This window comes from Aquarana catesbeiana, linkage group LG08, assembly GCF_042186555.1.
Source record: "Aquarana catesbeiana isolate 2022-GZ linkage group LG08, ASM4218655v1, whole genome shotgun sequence".
Classification (NCBI taxonomy): Eukaryota; Metazoa; Chordata; class Amphibia; order Anura; family Ranidae; genus Aquarana; species Aquarana catesbeiana.
The window spans coordinates 195,533,151-195,552,744 of record NC_133331.1 but is presented as its reverse complement, the minus strand read 5'-3'; the positions used below and the strand labels follow the sequence as shown (position 1 = coordinate 195,552,744).

Genomic DNA, 19,594 nt, shown 5'->3' with positions numbered 1-19,594 from the left:
ACTCCCGCTTTAAGCTGGATACACACTACACAATTTTCTTGAGATTTACCAAAACAAAATAATATGGAGGAGGTCACACCTAAACACTTTCAATTTCTATGCAATCAGGCAGGCACTTACACTACATAGTTGAAGTTAAATCTAAAGTAACCTAAACAACAAAAGTTGTATAGTGTGTATCCAGCTTAAGAGTGCCGCTGCAAGAACCTTGAACTGAAAGTTGCATCCGCAGAAGACTGAACACCCACCCAGCAGAACTTTGAAGAGCTCTGAAAAAAAGGAGGGCTTTACAAAGCTGAACTAGTGAAGCCCGGTGACAGAATATTAGTAAACTCCCACCAAACTGGTGGCGGAGGCACGCAAAAGCAGACTTGTCCTTGAAAGTACAAGGTCTGGCTATCAGTTGTCTTATTCAGTGAGCAAGGGTAGCCTTGGAAGTAAGATGTCCTTTGCGAAGTCCTGAATACAGGGAGCCCATTTTCTTGATAGAAAATGTTGCCTTGAGGTAGACTCAAATTGCTCTCACTACTTCCAGACAATAAAGAGCAATCCCCTTTGGGAGCTTTAGAGTAGGGTATAAGGATGGAAGGACTAGGTCTTTATTGATGTGGGGACTGATACTATACCACTTTAGGAAGGCAGGTTGGTCTTGGGTGTAGGCCAAGGGTGTAATTTGGCCCCCTGTATCACCTGAAATACCTGGCTGATCCTGCCAGTTTTCTGCCCTCCCCTTTGTAAACTGACCACGGTGTATCATGGCTGCTGAGCCCTGACACCATAGTCAGTTTTATGTGCCTCCGTCATCCGCTGTGTCGCCTGTCCTCCTCTCCCCCCTCCCTGTCAGCTCCCATGTCAGGGCCTGCGCCCACCCCCTCCCCTCCTGAAATAACATTTAAAGTCCTATATAATCTGGTTTGCTTACTAATAGGTGCTCCTGTGTCTGTTTTATAAAAAAAAAAAAAAAAAAAATGCAGATTTTATACCTCATTTCAGAGCACCACTCCGGTGACCGGCTGGCTCTCTCCTCCTGATGTCAGCGGGGGAATCTCAGCCCAGCACGCTGCATCTGTCAGATGGGGAGAGGAGAGAGCCGGTCATGTGCGCGCTGAGTGGCTCTCTGAAATGAGGCATATAGCTGCATTTTTTTTTAATAAAAACAGACACAGGAGCACCTATCGTTAGGAAACAGAGGATTATATGAAGTTCTTGGGTAAAGTGGGTTAACAACCACTTTAAATAGAAAACTTTTTTAGATATATTTTAATAAAATGCTTTTGGAGTAAAAAGCTATTTGATTAAAAAGAAAAAAACTGAATAGTTAATGGGTTTTTATCCACCCTGGTTTAGGAGATATTCACACTGGATGCAGCTGGTGATGTCACCGGCGCATGTGCTCTGAAGGTCTGGCATACCGTGCCGGACCTTCAGAGCACTGTGCAGGAACTGAGGGGCTCCTGTGCGTATTTTAAAGTTGTGCCACCCCAAAAATGTAAGGTACTGGAGGTACAATGTGTTTTCGTGGGTGCAATCACATGTGCATTTGCTAGATGCAGAGGTGTCATTAAGAATTAAGCACATCCATCCCTGTATAAGGACTAATCGTTTTTGCGTTGTGTGGGAAAATGCAAACTTTTGCATGCGATACTGCACTACGCCTGGACACCTGGTGTGTATGAGCCCTTAAGGCAGCACCACATTTGGAAAGTAATTCAGATGATTTACAGGACAAATAAAATACAGGACATAACTTATGCTGGCCATACACTATACGAAAAATCGTCTGAAATTCGGTCAGACAGTTTGCTAGCTTTTCGGCCAGTTAATGGGCACAAAAATCATTGGAAATTTTCTGCCGAACGATAAATTGAAAAGGTTAACGTGTTTCCCGTCCCGACTGTCTGCACTAGATATATGTAAAAAAAAAAAAAAAAAAAAAAAAAAAAAACGCATTAATGTCCACTGAGCGATTTATCGTCATTACATGATGGCACTATCGTTTGCGCTCACTGCCGAATGTTCGTTTTTCAAAAATGGGTTTGGCCGATTTTTTGTATAGTGTATGGCCAGCATAAATAACACCTCCTGCTACTCAAATTACCGAGACAGGGCTTACCCATGCTTTTCAAACATTGAGGATAAATAAAAAAAAAAAAAAGAAAAAAATATTGAGACAGAATTTCACAGCAATATCAGATTTTAGTAACCATGTAGACAAACTTCACAAAGCTGAATTGCAGTTTGGACACAGTGCTGGTGTATCCGTGGTTTCCACGCATTTTACCCACAGTTCCATAGAATTTGTTAAGTCGTATGTTTAGGGCACGTTTTCTGTAAGTGCACCAAAGTCCTGCAAGCTGCATCTTTGATGCACTTTCAGTAAACAAGCCAAAAAACACACAACCTAATAGAAAGTCTATGGGACAGCAGCTAAAACCTTAGGTAAAACAAGCAAAAACTGCGTATACACCCCTGCAGGGTGAACCTTATGTTCTATATTGGAAAGTATTTTTTTTTTTTTTTTTAATAAGAAAATAAACACTTCCCAAGCATGTAGCTAAATGAGTAAATATAAAGAGATGAGTGCGTGGCCTGGACAGCAATGGAATAGGACACAGATAGAGTGAGCTCCTCTTGCAGACTATCCAAGCTACTATTCTGGAAGCGAACCAGCCTGAAATACTTACCGACCAGGCACATATAGAGCTCGTGCACAGACTGGGAGCATGTCCCCACCTAAAAGGACCACGGATAAACTAGCGAAATATCGCCATCAGGAGAAAGAACAGGCCCAAGATGGCGCCGACATGTGCTCAGTGGCGGAGCAACATCATTGGATACAGCTAAAGTATTAGAAGCCATAGCCACTCTACAAGGGACACTTACCAGGAAAATAGACGAGGTAAAGATGGATATATCACTACCGCACCAAAACCTATCCAAAGTCAAAGACAGGGTCACTGAGGAAGAGACCCGCATCGGAGCGGTGGAGGACAATTTACATCCCCTGCAACACACCGCAGAGGATTTACAGAGGCAGCTGCACCAACTACATGCCCATCAAGACGACATGGAGAATCGTCTGAGACGCTGCAACCTCCGGTTCACTGAGCTCCCGGGGAAAAGTGAAGGCAACAACCCAGCAGAATATCTGGAATCCCTCCTGATCAAAGCTTTTGGCAGGGAGGCCTTTTCGGTCATGTTCACGTTGGAGCGGGCACACCACATTCCAGCGAAGACCCCACCAGCAGGAGCCCACCCCCACACCTTTATTGCACAGTTCCTTCATTTTTAAAGGACAGAGATAAAATTCTAAGGCTGAGCAGGGCAACATCAAAATGGACAACGGCCATGTGGCGGTGTTCCCTGACTTCTCTAATGAAGGCCAGCGAAAGAGATCCCAATTCCAAGAGGTCAAATGGCATCTGCGGGTGTTAAACTTTAAATATGCTATGCTATTCCCAGCCAGACTTAGTGGAGGAAGATGGCCGAGCATAGTTTGAGGACCCTGCAGCAGCAGCGGCATGGATTGATCAACAAGGACGCCCAGCGGTGTAACCTTCCTTTTGGAACATAACTGAGTACTAATACTTCACTTCACTACTACCTCTTCCCCCTATACATGTCCCTCACTTTGTCAGCTTACTGACTAAATATCCTGCAAGGGACCGAGGATATCCCCTGTACAATACACTTTCCCCGGGAAGGGAGGGGTCGAGGAAGAGGAGGAAGTGGGATACTGCTAGGTCGCACCAAGACTGAGCAAAGCTGCTTCAAACCCACACAGATAACGATGCCTCCCCTGCGGTTCTGCACACTGAACATACAAATCCCCCCTTTTCAACTACAGAGCAATTATCTGCCCACATCATATGTGCACAAAAAGAAACAGATATCCTTGCGGCAAGAGCCTCACACAGACGAAGACTTAAAAGCATCGTACTGAGTCTACGCACTTACCAAGTGCTTTACAGTGAAAAATGCCCCCTTCACTGATTATTCCACTGCTTCATTTAGCTGATACTGAACTTACTTCTACAAGCAATATACCTCCACCATGTTTGATAGGCTGGATGATTATTCATTCTTTAGTTACAGGGTGTTATATGCTTCCACCAAGTTGGAACGGTGAGGAGCTGGGTGGGAAGGAAAATGCCCGGTCAAAGGAATGCAGCATTGGGAAAATTTGCACCGTTGTGCACAGGTTAAAGACTTGGAATATACTGTATGTCAAGGAGTCGGATATATATATATACCCCATGTTCAAAGTAATCCAATATAGATACCATATAAGTTATGTATTCATTGTAACACACTAAAGAGAGTCTGTGTTAATCTACCCCTTTGTTTGAAAACTGTACCTGTATGTAATGGAATATGTGCTTTTTAAAGTTGTTCCCTCCTCCCCCAAGTAAAAAAAAAAAAAAAAAAAATATAGAGAACGGATCGTTGCCGATCCGTACGGATCACCCTCTGCGGATCGGCACACCCGCGATCCGCGGAGCACTTTTTGGCCTCAGCCATAGGAAAGGCCGCGGCTTCGGCCTAGCTCTGGAGCCGGCGGCCATCTTAGTACACCCGGAAGCGGCCGCTGTCTCGATAGGAAGTGACGTTTCGTCGCCGCCATCTTGCTACACCCCACACAGTACAATAATGATAGAGTGAGAAGGGGGCAAGCGGACATCTTGTTACACCCACCGGAGTTTTAGATTTAAAAGCCATTTTCAACACAAAACTGAGCTTATATGCACAAATACTGTATTTATGCATATAAGCTTGGTTTTGTGTTGAAAATAGCTTTTAAATCATACATTTTATAATATATATATATATATATATATATATATATATATATATATATATATATATATATATATACATACATACATACATACATACATACATACACACATACATATACACATATACATACACACACATGGGGTTCCCGGGTTACAAACAAGTTAGGGACTGTAGGTTTGTTCTTAAGTTGAATCTGTTTGTAAGTCGGAAAAGGTACATTTTTTAAGTGTAGCTCCAGTCAAAAAAACTATTTTTAAGCTTTTTGGAAAGCATAGGGAAGGGTTAACACCCCTGTAACATTTGTTTTGCTGTGTGTGCCCCTGTTCAGAAGATTTCACTGCACTTTCTGTCCCAATGACAATTGGATTTTGAAAATTTTGGGTTGTTGTGGAAACAAGCCTTGGTGATAAAGCATCAGTGGGAGGTACCTTTTCCCCAAAATAGCTCTTACAGGAGAGAATTTCCCTTCCTAGGGGTAGATTTCCTCTCACTTCCTGTTGTCTCCCTCCGTTTGTAAGTAGGAGTCGTTTGTAAGTCGGATGTCTGTAACTAGGGGACCCCCTGTATGTGTGTATATATATATATATATATATATATATATATATATATATATATATATATATATATATATATATATATATATATATATATATATATATATATATATATATATATATATATATACACACACATACATATATACACACATACACACAATTTTCAAAATAAACAGTTTGCATTCCATTAAAGCTCATCTCAAGATTCAAGCCGGATCATGGTACCACATCAAGGCCTGCATGCAATTATTCAGCCACATTTTCAACAGCACAGTCTGTTATCAACTGTGTATGACCATGCACATTGAACAAACTTTAAGAAGAAAACATTTACATACTTGTCAAGAAAGTCCTTGTCGACCACCGCACAAATATCTAGAAGAGGGTTGCCCATCCCAAAAAGGAGATTTTCACTGCAAGGAAGAAAAACGGAATAAGAATAAGAATTGTAAATAAGTAAAGTAAATCTTTACTTTTGGGCAATGTAATGGGATCCACATTACAGCAGTTATGTTTACCTTCTTCATTCTCAATTATTCCAATCTGGTGCCCCAGAAACTTCCTTTCCCTCACTACCACCACCACTGATAACTGCTCAAGCACTTTGCTCTGTATTGTGGGAGGCAGAGGGCAATGTCAATATTACCTGTACCTGGAACTACCAGTGTTTTCCCAACATCGTCCGGTGGCAGGAGATCCAAAGGCAATCATGCCTACTTTGACAACTAAAAATGATACTTTTTACTTTGCCTTCTGTTGACAACATATGGCAACTTATGTAAATTTCATTTTTTTTTAATAGAATAGGAATGCCTACCTTCACACACACACACACACACACACATTAACTTTAATAGCATCCCAGTCTTAGCCCATAAGGTTCAATATTGAGTTGACCCACCCTTTGCAGCTATAACAGCTTCAGCTCTTCTGGGAAGGCTGTCCACAAGGTTTAGGAGTGTGTCCGGAATGTTTGACCATTCCTCCAGACGCGCATTTTTTAAGTCAGGCACTGATGTTGGACGAGAAGGCCTGGCTTGCAGTCTCCACTTTAATTCATCACAAAGGTGTTCTATCGGGTTGAGGTCAGGACTCCGCCCCAAACTCGCTCATGTCTTTATGGACCTTGCTTTGTGCACTGGCCCAAACCATTTGGTGGAGGAGGCAGTTATGGTGTGGGGTTTTTATTCAGGGGTTGGGCTTGGCCCCTTAGTTCCAGTGAAGGGAAGGTCCACTGAAAATGGGGTACATTGACACAGTGGTGGGCTTAAGCATGGTATGGCCATATGGTGTGACTAAATCCCCATATTTATTTATTAAGATCAGGTGCATTTAAGTAGCCCTGTAAGATTTGAAATTAACTTTTTTTTTTTTTTTTATGTGTGCGCTATTCTCTGTGGTTCCAACTGCTGCAAAGAGTGCAACTTGTCATGCGACTATGAACTGTCAAGTCACATAACAAGTCGCACTGGTGTGAACCAGGGCTAAACGAAATGCACAATACTGTTAAACATTTATGAAAATTTCATTGTAATGACATAACATATTACCTCCAGTCTCTTAGCTGCCAGCTTCTATGGCTTCAGCTGATCTTGCCTGCACAGAGCCTTTTAAAGCAATTGTAAACCTTGATTTTGTTTTTTGTTTTTCTAAAACGATTCACCTTTTCTGGCTACTCCTACATTGAGTTCTTTTATAACAAGCCCTAAATGACAGTGTAGAATGCCCCCAAAGAAAGGTTTAAAACACACATCTGCCTTTAGGCTGCATTCACACCTGAGCGTTACAAAGTTACACGATTTTGTACAGGTCACCAATGTAAAAAGCAAAAAAACGCATGTAATATGCCTCAAAGCAGCTCATGTTCTTTTTTTGAGCTTAAGGCGTTTTTCAGGCATTTTGCTTCAGGTGACAAAACGCTCAGATGTGAACAGGTGCCATTGAAATGAATGGGATTTTGCTTGTTTGGTGTTTTTACGGGTGTTTTATTAGCTTAAAATGCTCAGGTGTGAATGCAGCTGAGCGCTTTCTTCTCCTGGCCAGGACTACATGTCTCGAGGCATTGTTCCTCACACATTCACAAATTGTCAGGCACTTACTGACATGTATGGACAGTGTACTGAGCTGTATGTATGTATGTATGCTGCACTTTATTTCCCGAGTTGTAAACAAATAAAAGCATTATGCAGGTCAACTAAACAGCTGACTAACGAAACGATAATGAAAAATAGTTGACAACTATTTTTATGATCGATGACTATTAGGTTTCAGTCCTAAAATTTCTACAAAAAGATGTTCTGAAACTTATACCCGGCACAAGAAAAAAAAAAAAAAAAAAAAAAAAAAAAATCTGTAATGGGAGTCCCTCATACATTTCATAAACAGACTAAGCATCAAACAACAACTCCACATAAACAAGCCAGGTATAGGGCGAAGTTATATAAACTTTGTGAAAGGGCCACAGGGCACACATGACTTCTCTTTTAAGAACAGAGTTAGCCATCTGCAGCCTCTCCAATGCCCATCTTATATGGGTAGCAGAGGACCGATAGTCTGGGACCTCATGGCAGCCTTATTGCATCAAGGATGCTGCCTCTATTGTGGACAACTTCTATTGCAGTGTGCCACTTTTTAGACATACAGCTTGTGGTACAATGCAACCAAATCGCAAAGTCTGTCTACAAAGCCTGGTCACCACAAAGCTGAAAAAGGGGACGTCAGCAAGTATTTGTAATGAGGAACTTCTTATGCCGCGAACACACGAGCTGACTTCTCGTCGGACTGAACTCCGAAGGACTTTGATAGAGTTCCGACGAAACGGACTTGCCTACACACAATCCCACCAAAGTCCGATCGTTTCAAATGTGATGACGTACGACTGGACTAGAAAAGGCAGTTCAATAGCTGAACCCTTGCATCGTTTTCGGTCCGTCGGATTATCATACAAACGTTTTTTTCGTTAGGAATCGAGTCCATTGGAAAGATTTGAAACGTTCTATTTCTAAGGTCCGTCAGATTTTGAGACAGAAAAGGTCTGATGAAGCCCACACACGATCGGAATGTCTGACGGATTCGTTCCGTCGGACCTTTTCTGCAGAAAAGTCCGGTCGTGTGTATGTGGCATTAGACACACTAAAAAGTCTACACACCCCCGTTAAAGTCAGGTTTCTGTGATGTAAAGAGAAAAAATAATTTCAGAACTTTGTCCACCTTTAACCACTTAAGGACCAAGCCATTTTTTTGAATTACAAAATAAGATAACAGTAAAGTTAGCCCAATTTTATTCTAGATCATGAAAGCTAATGTTACCCCAAGTAAAATTGATACCCAACATGTCATGCTTCAAAATTGTGCCCGCTCGTACAATGGTGACCAACTTTGGCACTTAAAAATCTCCACTGGTGACATTTCAAAATTTCTACAGGTTACCAGTTGAGTTACAGAGGTGGACTAGTGTTAGAATTTTTGCTCTCATGTGTGGTTTGAACACAGTTTTCATATGCGTTTGCTTCTGCGCGCGAGCTTGGTGGGACAGGGCGCTTTAAATTTTTATTTACATTTTTTATCTTTAAACTGTCCTTTAAAAAAAAAAAAAATAATTCATGTCATTTTTATTCCTATTACAAGGAACGTAAACATCCCTTGTGATAGAAAAAAAAAAAAAAAAAAAAAAAAACCCACACACACCACACGACCTCAGATCTCACATTTAGACTTTTTATTGCATTTATCTTTTTTTTCAAAAGACAAAAGTCCCCTTTAAGAGCATTGGGTGGAAGTGACCTTTGACGTTGCTTCCATCATCCAAAGTTATGGAATCGAGTGGGGGCCATCTTTGCCTCGCTTGGTATCCAGTCTCAGGGGGAGAGGACCCGATAGTCTCCGCCGCTACCAATGGCTCCATTAAGTGGCAGAGGTGACCGCCGTCCAAAAAAGTAATCTTGCGGTAGATCTGCTGCAAAGACCACTTTTATCTTAAAGCTAAATGGCAGCTATTTGCTGCCATAACAATGGTATTCCATATCAAAGTACCGATGTATAACTACAGCTGTTGGTCGTTAAGTGGTTAATGTGACCTATAAACTGTACAACTCAGTTGAACAAACTGAAATCTTTTAGGTGGAGGGAAGTAAAAATAAAAAAAAAATGAAATATGGTTGCATAAGTGTGCACACCCTTAGGCCCCTTTCACACGGGGTGGATCTGCTCAGCGGGAGATCGATCCGATGATCCCTGCTGAGCAGGCAGATGACAGGTCTGTCTCTGCTCACTTTGCAGGGACGGCCCTGTCAGAGCCCCGCTGATCTCTATGGGAATATTGGACGAAAACGGACAGCATGTCCTTTTATCAGATCCCATCCGATCCGCCAGATGGATGGCAAACATATCACCATCCATCTGTTTTGAGCACATCTACGCTGATATCCGCACCTGTCCATAGAAGTCTATGGGTGGCCCGCTTGGATCCACCTGAAAAACAGGACAGGTGGATCCGAGCAGGCTGATAGTGTGAAAGGGCCTGAGAGAAAGAGAGAGAGGCAGGACAGGTGTGATTTTTCACATTTAATCTTTGAGGGTCTGCTTTGTGGTAATTTTGTGGGTGTTCCTCCTGTCCTGAGCCCGCAAGAGATGTTGTCCCTGAAAAGCCTGAAGCTGATCCTAGGTTTTACCAGCCCCTCTACTCATCTGAACAGTGAAAGTTTCACACTGGTGGTATCCCCATACTCAGGAGTAACAGAAGGTATTTTGTAGTGTATTAGGAACTATGCAGTGAGAAATAACCTGATAAAATGACAACTTTGTGGAAAAACAAAGATTGTATTTACCGGTACTTTAATTTTCAAAAAAATAAAAAAATTGTGGCAAAAAATTATAGCTTCAGAAAACTCACCATGACGCTTACTAAATACCTTGGGGCTGTCTACTATACAAAAAAGTCATTTTAGGTGCGTTTGTACTGCCCTGGCATTTTAGGACTTCAAAAAAAAAAAAAAAAAAAAATTATGACAGGAGTTGATCAATTTCAAATATACTGTATATAGACCACTGTTTATAGACTATCACAGAGTCCAATACCGTCAATATACACCTTTTTGTTATCAAATTGTTACCAGAATACATGTTGGCCTAAATGTTCGAAGAAAGATTATTTGCAAAGTTGAACAGGAAAATACTCATTATTTCTTCATTTATAGAGCACACACAATGGTCAATAAATATCACCAAAAGAAGGGTCGGTCTCAAAAAAGGCTGAGTAGTAAAAATTATTGAACATATACACTTATTTCTTTGGAAAGTGATGGTACAGGGGTGTATATTATGGTTATTAATTTTAGCTTGATTTAAGTTTAATTTGTTGTACAGTATATAAATCATTTAGCTATATTATAAATATTTGATAAAAACGTAGCCTTATGCTCTGACTGAGAAAAGTTTGCTTAAACCAGTCGAGTTTAAACTTAGCCGATCGATTATTTCTTGGTTATTTGTAATGGTTTGAACAAACTGAAATATTGATAGCGACATTATGCAATCTAGGCTAGTAATTCGTCAAACGAATGCATTAAATTTATGGTATGGTTTTATTTTTCATTTTAGTTTTTTTTTAGGTTATGTGGAATGTGTCTTTCTTCAATATAAAAATCTTTTTTCAATCATGAAATTCAACATGGAGGTCTGATATGTCCATGCATAAAGGGTTAATATACCACTCAGTTGCAGCATCAGCTGCTTCATCAACTTAATTGAAGATGGATCTTTGAATCTGGATGAGGGCGTCAGTTTGCCCCCTGATTGGATCTTCATTTTTTGAATATGTGTATATATACACACACACCCCATGTCATTTTATGTTTGCATTAGCTATGATTAAGCACCAGTAAGAGCAGTGTGAAACGCGTTAGCAGTTTGCAATTTTAATCTTTTTTTGTATGCACTATCTACAAGAAAGGAAATTACTATTTTTTGGAGTGCAGCTATCCAGATCTTTATTTGCTCATATAAAATTAAAGTGATTGTAAAGTCTTAAAAACAAACAAAAAAAAATAATTATACTTACCTCCTCTATGCAGTTGGTTTTGCTCAGAGCAGCCCAGATCCTCCTCTTCTCGGGTCCCTCTTTGCTGCTCCTGGCCCCTCCCTCCTATCGAATGCCCCCACAGTCAGCAGCTTCCTATGGGGCACTGGAGCAGAGTCACAGCTCCATGTATCCATTCAGACACTGATTGGCTGATTGACAGCTGCGGGAACCAATCAGGAGTGTCCCGGACGGCTTAGACGTTCATGGACATTGCTGGAGAGAGATGGGGCTGAGGCAAGTAATTCAGGGGTGCTGGGGTGGATGCTACACACAAAGTTTTTCATCTTAATGCACAGAATGCATTAGGATATAAAACCTTCTGCCTTTACTACTCTAATTTGAGTACAGGGTTACATGACCTAGTAATGGTCAAAGTACAACAGTGCTGAAAATCGAAAGATGGCCTGGACAAAAAGAGGGTTCAACATGCCAGTCTCCAAGTGATAAAGCATCCTTTTGTCACCAAGGAGAAATCCTCCATGCGGCACAAGCACAGACAGGGGACTCCAGTGTTGTAGAGCCATCTATATTGCCCAGAGCTCCAGGATCAGTGTTGCCAACTGCCAGTATTTTTATTGGCAGCCGGTAAAAGAAAAAAAAAAAAAAAAGTGGGCACTTTTCTCCTGCCAGTAAAAGAAAAAATTTACCAGTAAAAAATATGGCTATGACGCTTGGCTGAGAACATCCGAGTGACTGCAACAGTGCGTTTGGTCTGTGCCAGCAGTGTGTCATGTGAAGTCACGATGCAAGGGAACAGAGCAGCCAAAGCATCATGTGCAGGTATGCGAAAACGAGAGAAATGCAAGTCAGGAGTGGACTGAAGGCCACGTGGCATTGAGAGAGAGGGTCACTGACTCAGGAAAGGACGTTTCATGTTGGTGAGGTGTCATCTGTGCTGCTGCACACTGCTGTCAGTGTCATTGTGAGAGTCAATTTCATGTGTGTGCCACCCATTCTAATTTCTTGCCCTCTCAATTCCTGTCCCTGAGTTACTTATTTACTATATCGAAAATAAAAGAAATATGTTGTTGCCTTAATATCTACCTTAAATCACTTTGCTAATTGCATATTGTAACATATGTCACCTTTAATGAAGCACGTTTGTTTTTTTGAAGATTTAAGCACATTGCACTTTAGAAGGCACGGTGTTGAACACTATATAGAAGATTTGTATCACTGCATTGTGTGTGTGTGTGTGTGTATGTGTATGTATATGTGTATATATATATATATATATATATATATATATATATATATATATATATATATATATATATATATATATATATATATATATATATATATATACATACACACACACACACACACGTTGGACTGTGTTGATACCTTTATTTATGGTTTATCATATTCATGCTATGTTGTGTGATTTACAGGTTTTTTTATGCCCATTTGTTTATTATTTCATATTGTAACTTGTTTGTAGCCTAAAAACTGAAATTTGCACTTAAAAAAAAAAAAAAAAACACCTGTAATTTTGTAACTTCGATATGCCAGTAAAAACGTGGCTGTGCCAGTAAATTTTGGGTGTCATGTCAGTAAATTTCAATCTGGTAGGTTGGCAACACTGTCCAGGATGTTGATGGGTAGCTTAGTTTCCGCAGGTGACCATGTATACCTGCGCTGTGAGTGACTAGAATACACTCCTTCCCAGCCTGAAAGAATGGCATCTGTTATCACTTTCCAGTGATAGAATAAGGAAATGGGCTGGGGATTCACCAAGTTAGGAAATTCATTATTTGACTGGATAGAATAGGCAGGTTGAGAGAGAGTATATTTGTTTCAATTCAATTAAAAGCTTTGTTAGAGAGATCTTAAAAAAAAAAAACACAAAAACACAGGGCAAAATGGTAAAGCTTCGGGGGGGGGGGGGGGGGGGGGGAACGGACTAGTCTACCATGAGGCCTAGAACGCTCAGAAAATCTCCTTTTGGTATGTTGCTTTGATCATAATTCTTGTGTGGGCTCTGAGGCAGAGGAATTTTCTAAGATGAAAACTTCTGTTTGGGATGCATTCAAGACTAGACCCAAGAATTCCAGATGCAGTGAAGGTTGGATAGCACATTTGTTAAAAATTTGCAACCCAACCCATGGCCTAGAGCAGAAGGTCTCCAAACTTTCTAAACAAAAAGGGCCAGTTTATTGTCCTTCAGACTTTAGAGGGGCCAGACTGTTGCCAGCAGGAGTGGAAATTTTCCTGGCATCAGTGGGAGCCAACATCGCCACATTTGGCATCGTTGGGAGGAATAGCGCCCTAAATCATTGGTGTAAATAGGCAGAATAGTGTCTTGCATCAAAGGGAGGATTAGTGCCCAAAGGGTCGGATAAAGGCAAGCAAGGGGCCACAGTTTGGAGACAACTGGCCTAGAGCATCTGAATTGTCCTGTGGATGTTCTACATCAGCTAGAAGGGAGAGGAGCATGGGAACAGACAGTCATCTTAGAGGTATTCCCCTTGTTTCAGGTAATAACTGATCTTGTGAATTCCACACAAAATTTTGTAAAATGAAGGTATTTTAGGTCCAGAATAAGATGAATGTTCCCACTGGGCATTGGCACAGAACCTGTATTGTGGAAGTACTGGCACAACTACTCCCTGGGACAAGAGATGGTTCAAAGTACTGTGCAAATCCAAGTGTCCTTGGGCAGATTTTGGTTGATTTGTGGGGGCAGAGTTTTGAGCTCTATTTTGTACCCTTTGAAACAACTGATTGACCCAACAGTTCTGGGACGTGACTCAGGCTAACAGATGTACCCCCACTAGAGTGAGGGTGCCCCTTCATTGGAAAGAGGGTTTGAGGGAAGACTTGGGCTATGTGGGTGGACCAAATCTTGCACCAAATGAAGGGCTGGACTTTGGTTTAGAAGCCTGGGTAGAGTGATTAGGTGGGCTACAACTTTAAGAGGTAGATGTTCCAAAAGAGGAGGGCTTGGTATCTTCTGTCATCTTCCTTCCTGTGACATCTTGTACAAATTTTTCATCCCCAAACAGACATCTTTCTTGAAAGGGCATGTGTGAGGTGGCTTTTACAAGAAATTTCAGCTGTTTAAGCTTTCAGTCACAATATTTCTCGCTTGTGAATGGAGATTGGGGCCATTCTGGGAATTTGTCTTATGACTTGTTCTAGGGCATTTAGAAAGCAGAGCAGAAGGCAATTGCTGTAATTGCTCAGTTGAAACACAAAACTTGGAGTAAAGGGTTATTAGGTTGATTGTTCATTGTCATAGTTGCATAGCTGCAGTTTGAAATATTAAAATTGCAGCAAAGCAAAAGCGTCTCAAACTGTCTATCTGCAGAAGCACAAGAACAAACGTCTTGAATAGTTAGTGAAAGTTTTTAGTCCGAGAGGGCAGCATCAACCCTAAATGTGGGTGTAACATGGTACAAAAGGTGGCGTTAGCCTTTAAGCCTTTTGTGCATGTGTCTAAATATAGAGAGGATGAGAATAACACCTAGAAAAACTGGCTAGCACCATTCATAGAAGAGGGGTGCTTTATTACAAAATGATTAGCTACATGGCAAGTAAATTATCTTAAAATATTATAGTTTACAAAATAATCATAAACATTGTTATAATTCAAGCTGAAATACTACATACATTGTGCATTATATTACATTGCCTAGAGAAAAAGGTCACGCAAGGCATTAAACAGATTTTAGTGCCATTCAACCCCTAATAATCCTAAAGCCTGGGCTATTAACAACAGTAAAAACTGTAAGTTAGTTAAAGAAACAAACATTTTCATTTTCAGCCACTGCTGCTCCTCTGATCAGGAGAAGCAGACCCTGGGATCAGTAGATCCATAGCACTGTAGAATTATTAAAGCAGTGTGCAACTGTCACTTTCTATTAGGCATGGAGTATGAGCAAATGCTACAGAAACTGTCTCCTTGAGGTCTTTTCCCATCAAAGCTCCATGGCAACATTGCCTTATCAGCGGTTCAAATAATAACACTGGCTATTCAATTGATGTTCATCACTGTAGTCTTTGGCAAACAGGTCTGAACAATTCCCCTTATTTTGAGATTTAAAATTCAACTCCCATTTACAGTGAAGAAAGTATACCAGGCAGTTATAAGGGCCTACATTTAACATTTACTCTATTTCTGCGTTACTAGCCTTAGCATTGAGTGCACCGATGGAAGCAATGTTGCCGCTTCACACCTTACCACCCACAATATGTGAATAAACCTCCCCTAGCAAGAAGCTTTGTGCTGAAGATAGTAGGGGGAACATTTATAAAACCTTTTTCAAAGCCAGCAGCTGACAATTTGGTAAATACAGGTCATATACAGGTCCAGAGGGTTCATTAAAAAAAAAAAAAAAATATGAAGCCTTCATCCTAAAAATATTTGGATATGCAAATTAGTTAATGGCAATGTAACCAATGCTGAAAGATTGGAGGAGCTGGCGTCTTCTACTTAAACAAATTTTGTGAGTACCTTGATTACCTGTGTCAAATAAATCTGTATATTTAAAGAGATTGTAAAAAGGTACATTTAAAAAAAAAAATAAAACGCAAGTTTATACTTGCCTGCTCTGTGCAATGAAATTGCACAGAGCGGCCATGGAGCTCCTCTTCTCCGGTCCCCCAATGGAAAGGGAGCACTCGCTGTGTGCGCGCTTTCTCCCGGAGAACGCTGCTGCGTTCATTGACACAGACAGCAGGACTCAGCCACGCCTCATCGCTGGCTTTGACTGAGATCACTGGGAGCCATTGCTTTCTGGTGCCCCAGCAAAGCAAGTCAGACCCTGACTTGAGGGAAGAGAAGAGCTGCAAAACATGCACATCACAAAACTGAATGAAGGCTCAGGCAAGGAAAGCATTAAGTTAAAAAAATGTTTGCCTCTGAACCTCATTGGCCGAATACAGTGAAAATGACCTTTCTCCCTAAACTTCTTCATCATCTTCTGCGATCCGCCTCAATTTTTCTGCCAAAGAGATTATTCCGACACAGATTCTCTTATATCTTCATTTGGATCAAATCACATCCACAGACTTCTAGGGCCTCCCTTCAAGCCTCCACTTTGAGGGGTGGCCTAGCCTGCCCTAACTTTTACAGTTCTTTCTTAGCCTCTCAGCCGACTTATGTGCATAATTGGTTCCACCAAGATGCTCCTGATCCTTCCACCTCCTTGCGGCTAGCTCTCCAGGGCAATTTCAGGGAGAAGGTCCACTGTCAGAAGCCATCGCTGTGTAGGAGCTTCTCCCCGGTGGATGTTTTAATTTTTTTTCGTGGTCTACAGCGGGGAAACCTCTCTCTGTGGGTGAGGATCTCCTTGCATTGAATGCACCATTATGGTGCATCTCTAACTTAAATATCCTGATACATCTTGGTGGATAGCTAAGGGCATCATTTATCCATCTCAAGTGTATGTGTATGGTACCTTCATCTCATTTGATGCTCTGAAGGAACGAGTTGATGTTTCCAATAAAAAAAATTTCAAATACCTCTTACTACGTCATGCAGTGCAAACACAATTTGGACTGCAGTGCAAACACAATTTGGACTGCGGGGTGTGGACTTGAGCATCTTATGGCAGACCCCTATGCTAATAAACTGGTAACCACGTTTTATAAATGCCTTACAATCTGCAGGTCCTCATCCCTTCAAATCTTCTTGTGTAAAGTGGCAGGCCCTCATTCCTGACCTTGCAGACTAAGATTGGGAGGAGTTCACCAAAACCTTAAAGCAAGATGTTATTAGCACAGCAGATAAATTTACATGTTAAATTTGTTCACCAATTACACTACACTCCCGCTAAACTGACTCATATGGGATTGACAGAGCAGGCTTCCTGTCCTAGGTGTGGTGAAGTCTCAGCCAATGCCCTGCATGTTTTGGTCCTGTCAAAACCTGTCCCAGTTCTGGGCTGAATTGTTTAACATGTTAACAACCCACTTTAACTTGCAAGCTCCTAAAACTCTGTAAGTCAGTTTACTTGGATAATCATGTTCCTCTTACACGCAAGTGTATTAGGTTTCATCTGATCTTTTTCTAAGCAAAAAAGGCCATACTGTTTCATTGGAGAGATCCAGCTCTGCCTACCCTGTCATATGTGTATCTTCTGATTAACCAGGCACTGCCGCTGTACAAGCTCATTTACAAGGGGCGCGCTTGCTCTAAAAAGTTTACTAAAAAAGTGTGGCAGCCATGGGTGGATAGCACAGTTTCTCAGGTGGCGGATTTGGTCTCCTCTCAAATATATATGGTATATCTTCTGTTGCATCTGGAGAGAGCAATGCCTGTGTGTATATATGTATGCATGGTGCAGTGTGTGATTGTGTGTATGGCTTGGGGGGGGGGGGGGGGGGGGGGCGCGTATGATCATCTCTAGTTGCCAAAGCAGGCCCCAGTTTGTTGTACAGACTTGGACACGCTATCCCGATTTGTATTTTTTCTTTTGATGGGCTCTGCATAGCTAACATCGCCATGTAGATGGCATTTTCCTGTTTTGTGTTTTATAATGAAGATTACAAACACCTGAAAAAAAAAAAAAAAGTAAGAAAATTTTGGCTTTAGAACCATATTAAGATAACTACACGATGGGAGCTTGTTTTTTATTTTTATGCTCGCTATGAAACCTAAATGGAGAGAGGACAGCAGTGGAGGTGAAGATTCAAAGTGGACTGCACCCATTTGGAAGAACTTTGGAAAGGTTAAGCCTTGTTTGTCTAATCTTTTAGAGATCAGCACACACTTCAGGTACGTGCGTTTTCATGTATTAGACTTGGTGGTCACTTTGGATCAAAGATTTTTCTACATTTGGAGGAATCATATTGGCAATGGAAACTTTTTAGTCATTACACCATTGGATGATTTTATTTGAACTTATTTCATTGGAAACTAAATTTGTTAAAAAATGTTATGCATTATTTGGAGAACTTTATTTAAATCACAATATTTATTGGAGGATTTATTGTGCATGAATCACAAAGAAAAATGTAGATCATTTTATCAGCACCGTATTTTATATACATTTTTTTATTTTATCACTTAGGGGGTTGATATTCATTTATTGGTAGAAGAATAGTCATCTGGCTCACAGTTTTGTAATATAAATTCTCAAAATTTATCAGCAACGAAGGGTTTAGGCTTCATGCACACGAGACGCTGGTGCAAACTCTGCTGAACACGTTTTTAAAAGCTGAAACCGGAGTTTAGAAACACCCGTTTTGCCGCATTTGCATGCCGGATTAGACGCGATTAGCCGCGTTTGCGTCTAGAAGCGTCTGCAGAGCAGAGAACAACATTTTGCGACCCAACTTTGGGGCCCCGTATCTCAGGGCCACTTAGAGTTAGGAACCCCAAATTTGGTATGCCAACAATGGAACTAGCACCACAACATATCCAAAGCTGACCACGAGACACGGGGCCCCAAAGTCAGGTTGCAAAATGTCACTCTGCTGCAGAAAAGTGCTTGACATTTTGCGACCCGAATTTAGGGCCCTGTATCTCGGGGCCACTTGGTGCTAGGAACCCCAAGTTTAGATATGGTGTAGAACTAGTTCCACTGTGTTTGCATACCAAGATATGGGGCCCCAAAGTCGGGTCTCAAAATGTCATTCTCTTCTGCAGTTTACCATCATATTTGTGTTTTCTGGTCCAAAAAAAATAGGGTTCCTTTAAAAACACTTATAAACGCAAACGCGGGGTACCGGCGTTTAGCTGCGTTTGGTGACTAAAACATGGAAAACTTTTGCGTCTGAACACATTTTTTTTGCTTTTGGAAAACGAGGTTAAACACAACTGCCTAAAAACAAGACTGTGTACATGGACACATAGGATAACATTGAATGAGTTCAGGGGCAGTTGAAAAAAAGTGTCCAACTGCCTCTTAACGCGCGTTTAACATCGTCTTGTGTGCCTGAGGCTTTAGGCATTTATTTAGAAATACAGCTTTCTGTGAAGGTTCTCATTTATCCAGGTCATGGTATAGCTAATAGTAGTTTGTCACATTTAAGTGGACTTGGTCCGTAATCTTGGAGGCATTTCGTAGGTAGACTTCAAAAGTCACTACTTACGTCCCAGTGCATTCTTAGACAATCAGCATCTACACATTCCATGGTGCATCAAATTGGAACTTAGGCTCCATTCACACCAAGACGTTCCTTTTGGGGGTGGAATCGCCACGATTTT

At 41.1% G+C, this 19,594-nt stretch overlaps 1 protein-coding gene across 6 annotated transcripts in view; it reads right to left on the bottom strand.

Moving 5' to 3' along the window:
• Positions 1-19,594, bottom strand: part of ADK (adenosine kinase) — a 315,535-nt gene that overhangs the window by 235,876 nt on the left and 60,065 nt on the right. For 4 of the 6 annotated variants that reach the window (XM_073596766.1, XM_073596760.1, XM_073596764.1 and 1 more), the window contains exon 2: positions 5,696-5,770. The exons of 1 other annotated variant lie outside the window; for it this stretch is intronic. In XM_073596766.1, the coding sequence (XP_073452867.1) occupies positions 5,696-5,770 (75 nt within the window). Of the gene's footprint in view, positions 1-5,695; positions 5,771-17,043; positions 17,076-19,594 lie in introns of those variants that run through there. One more of the 6 variants, XM_073596763.1, reaches the window with a different exon arrangement.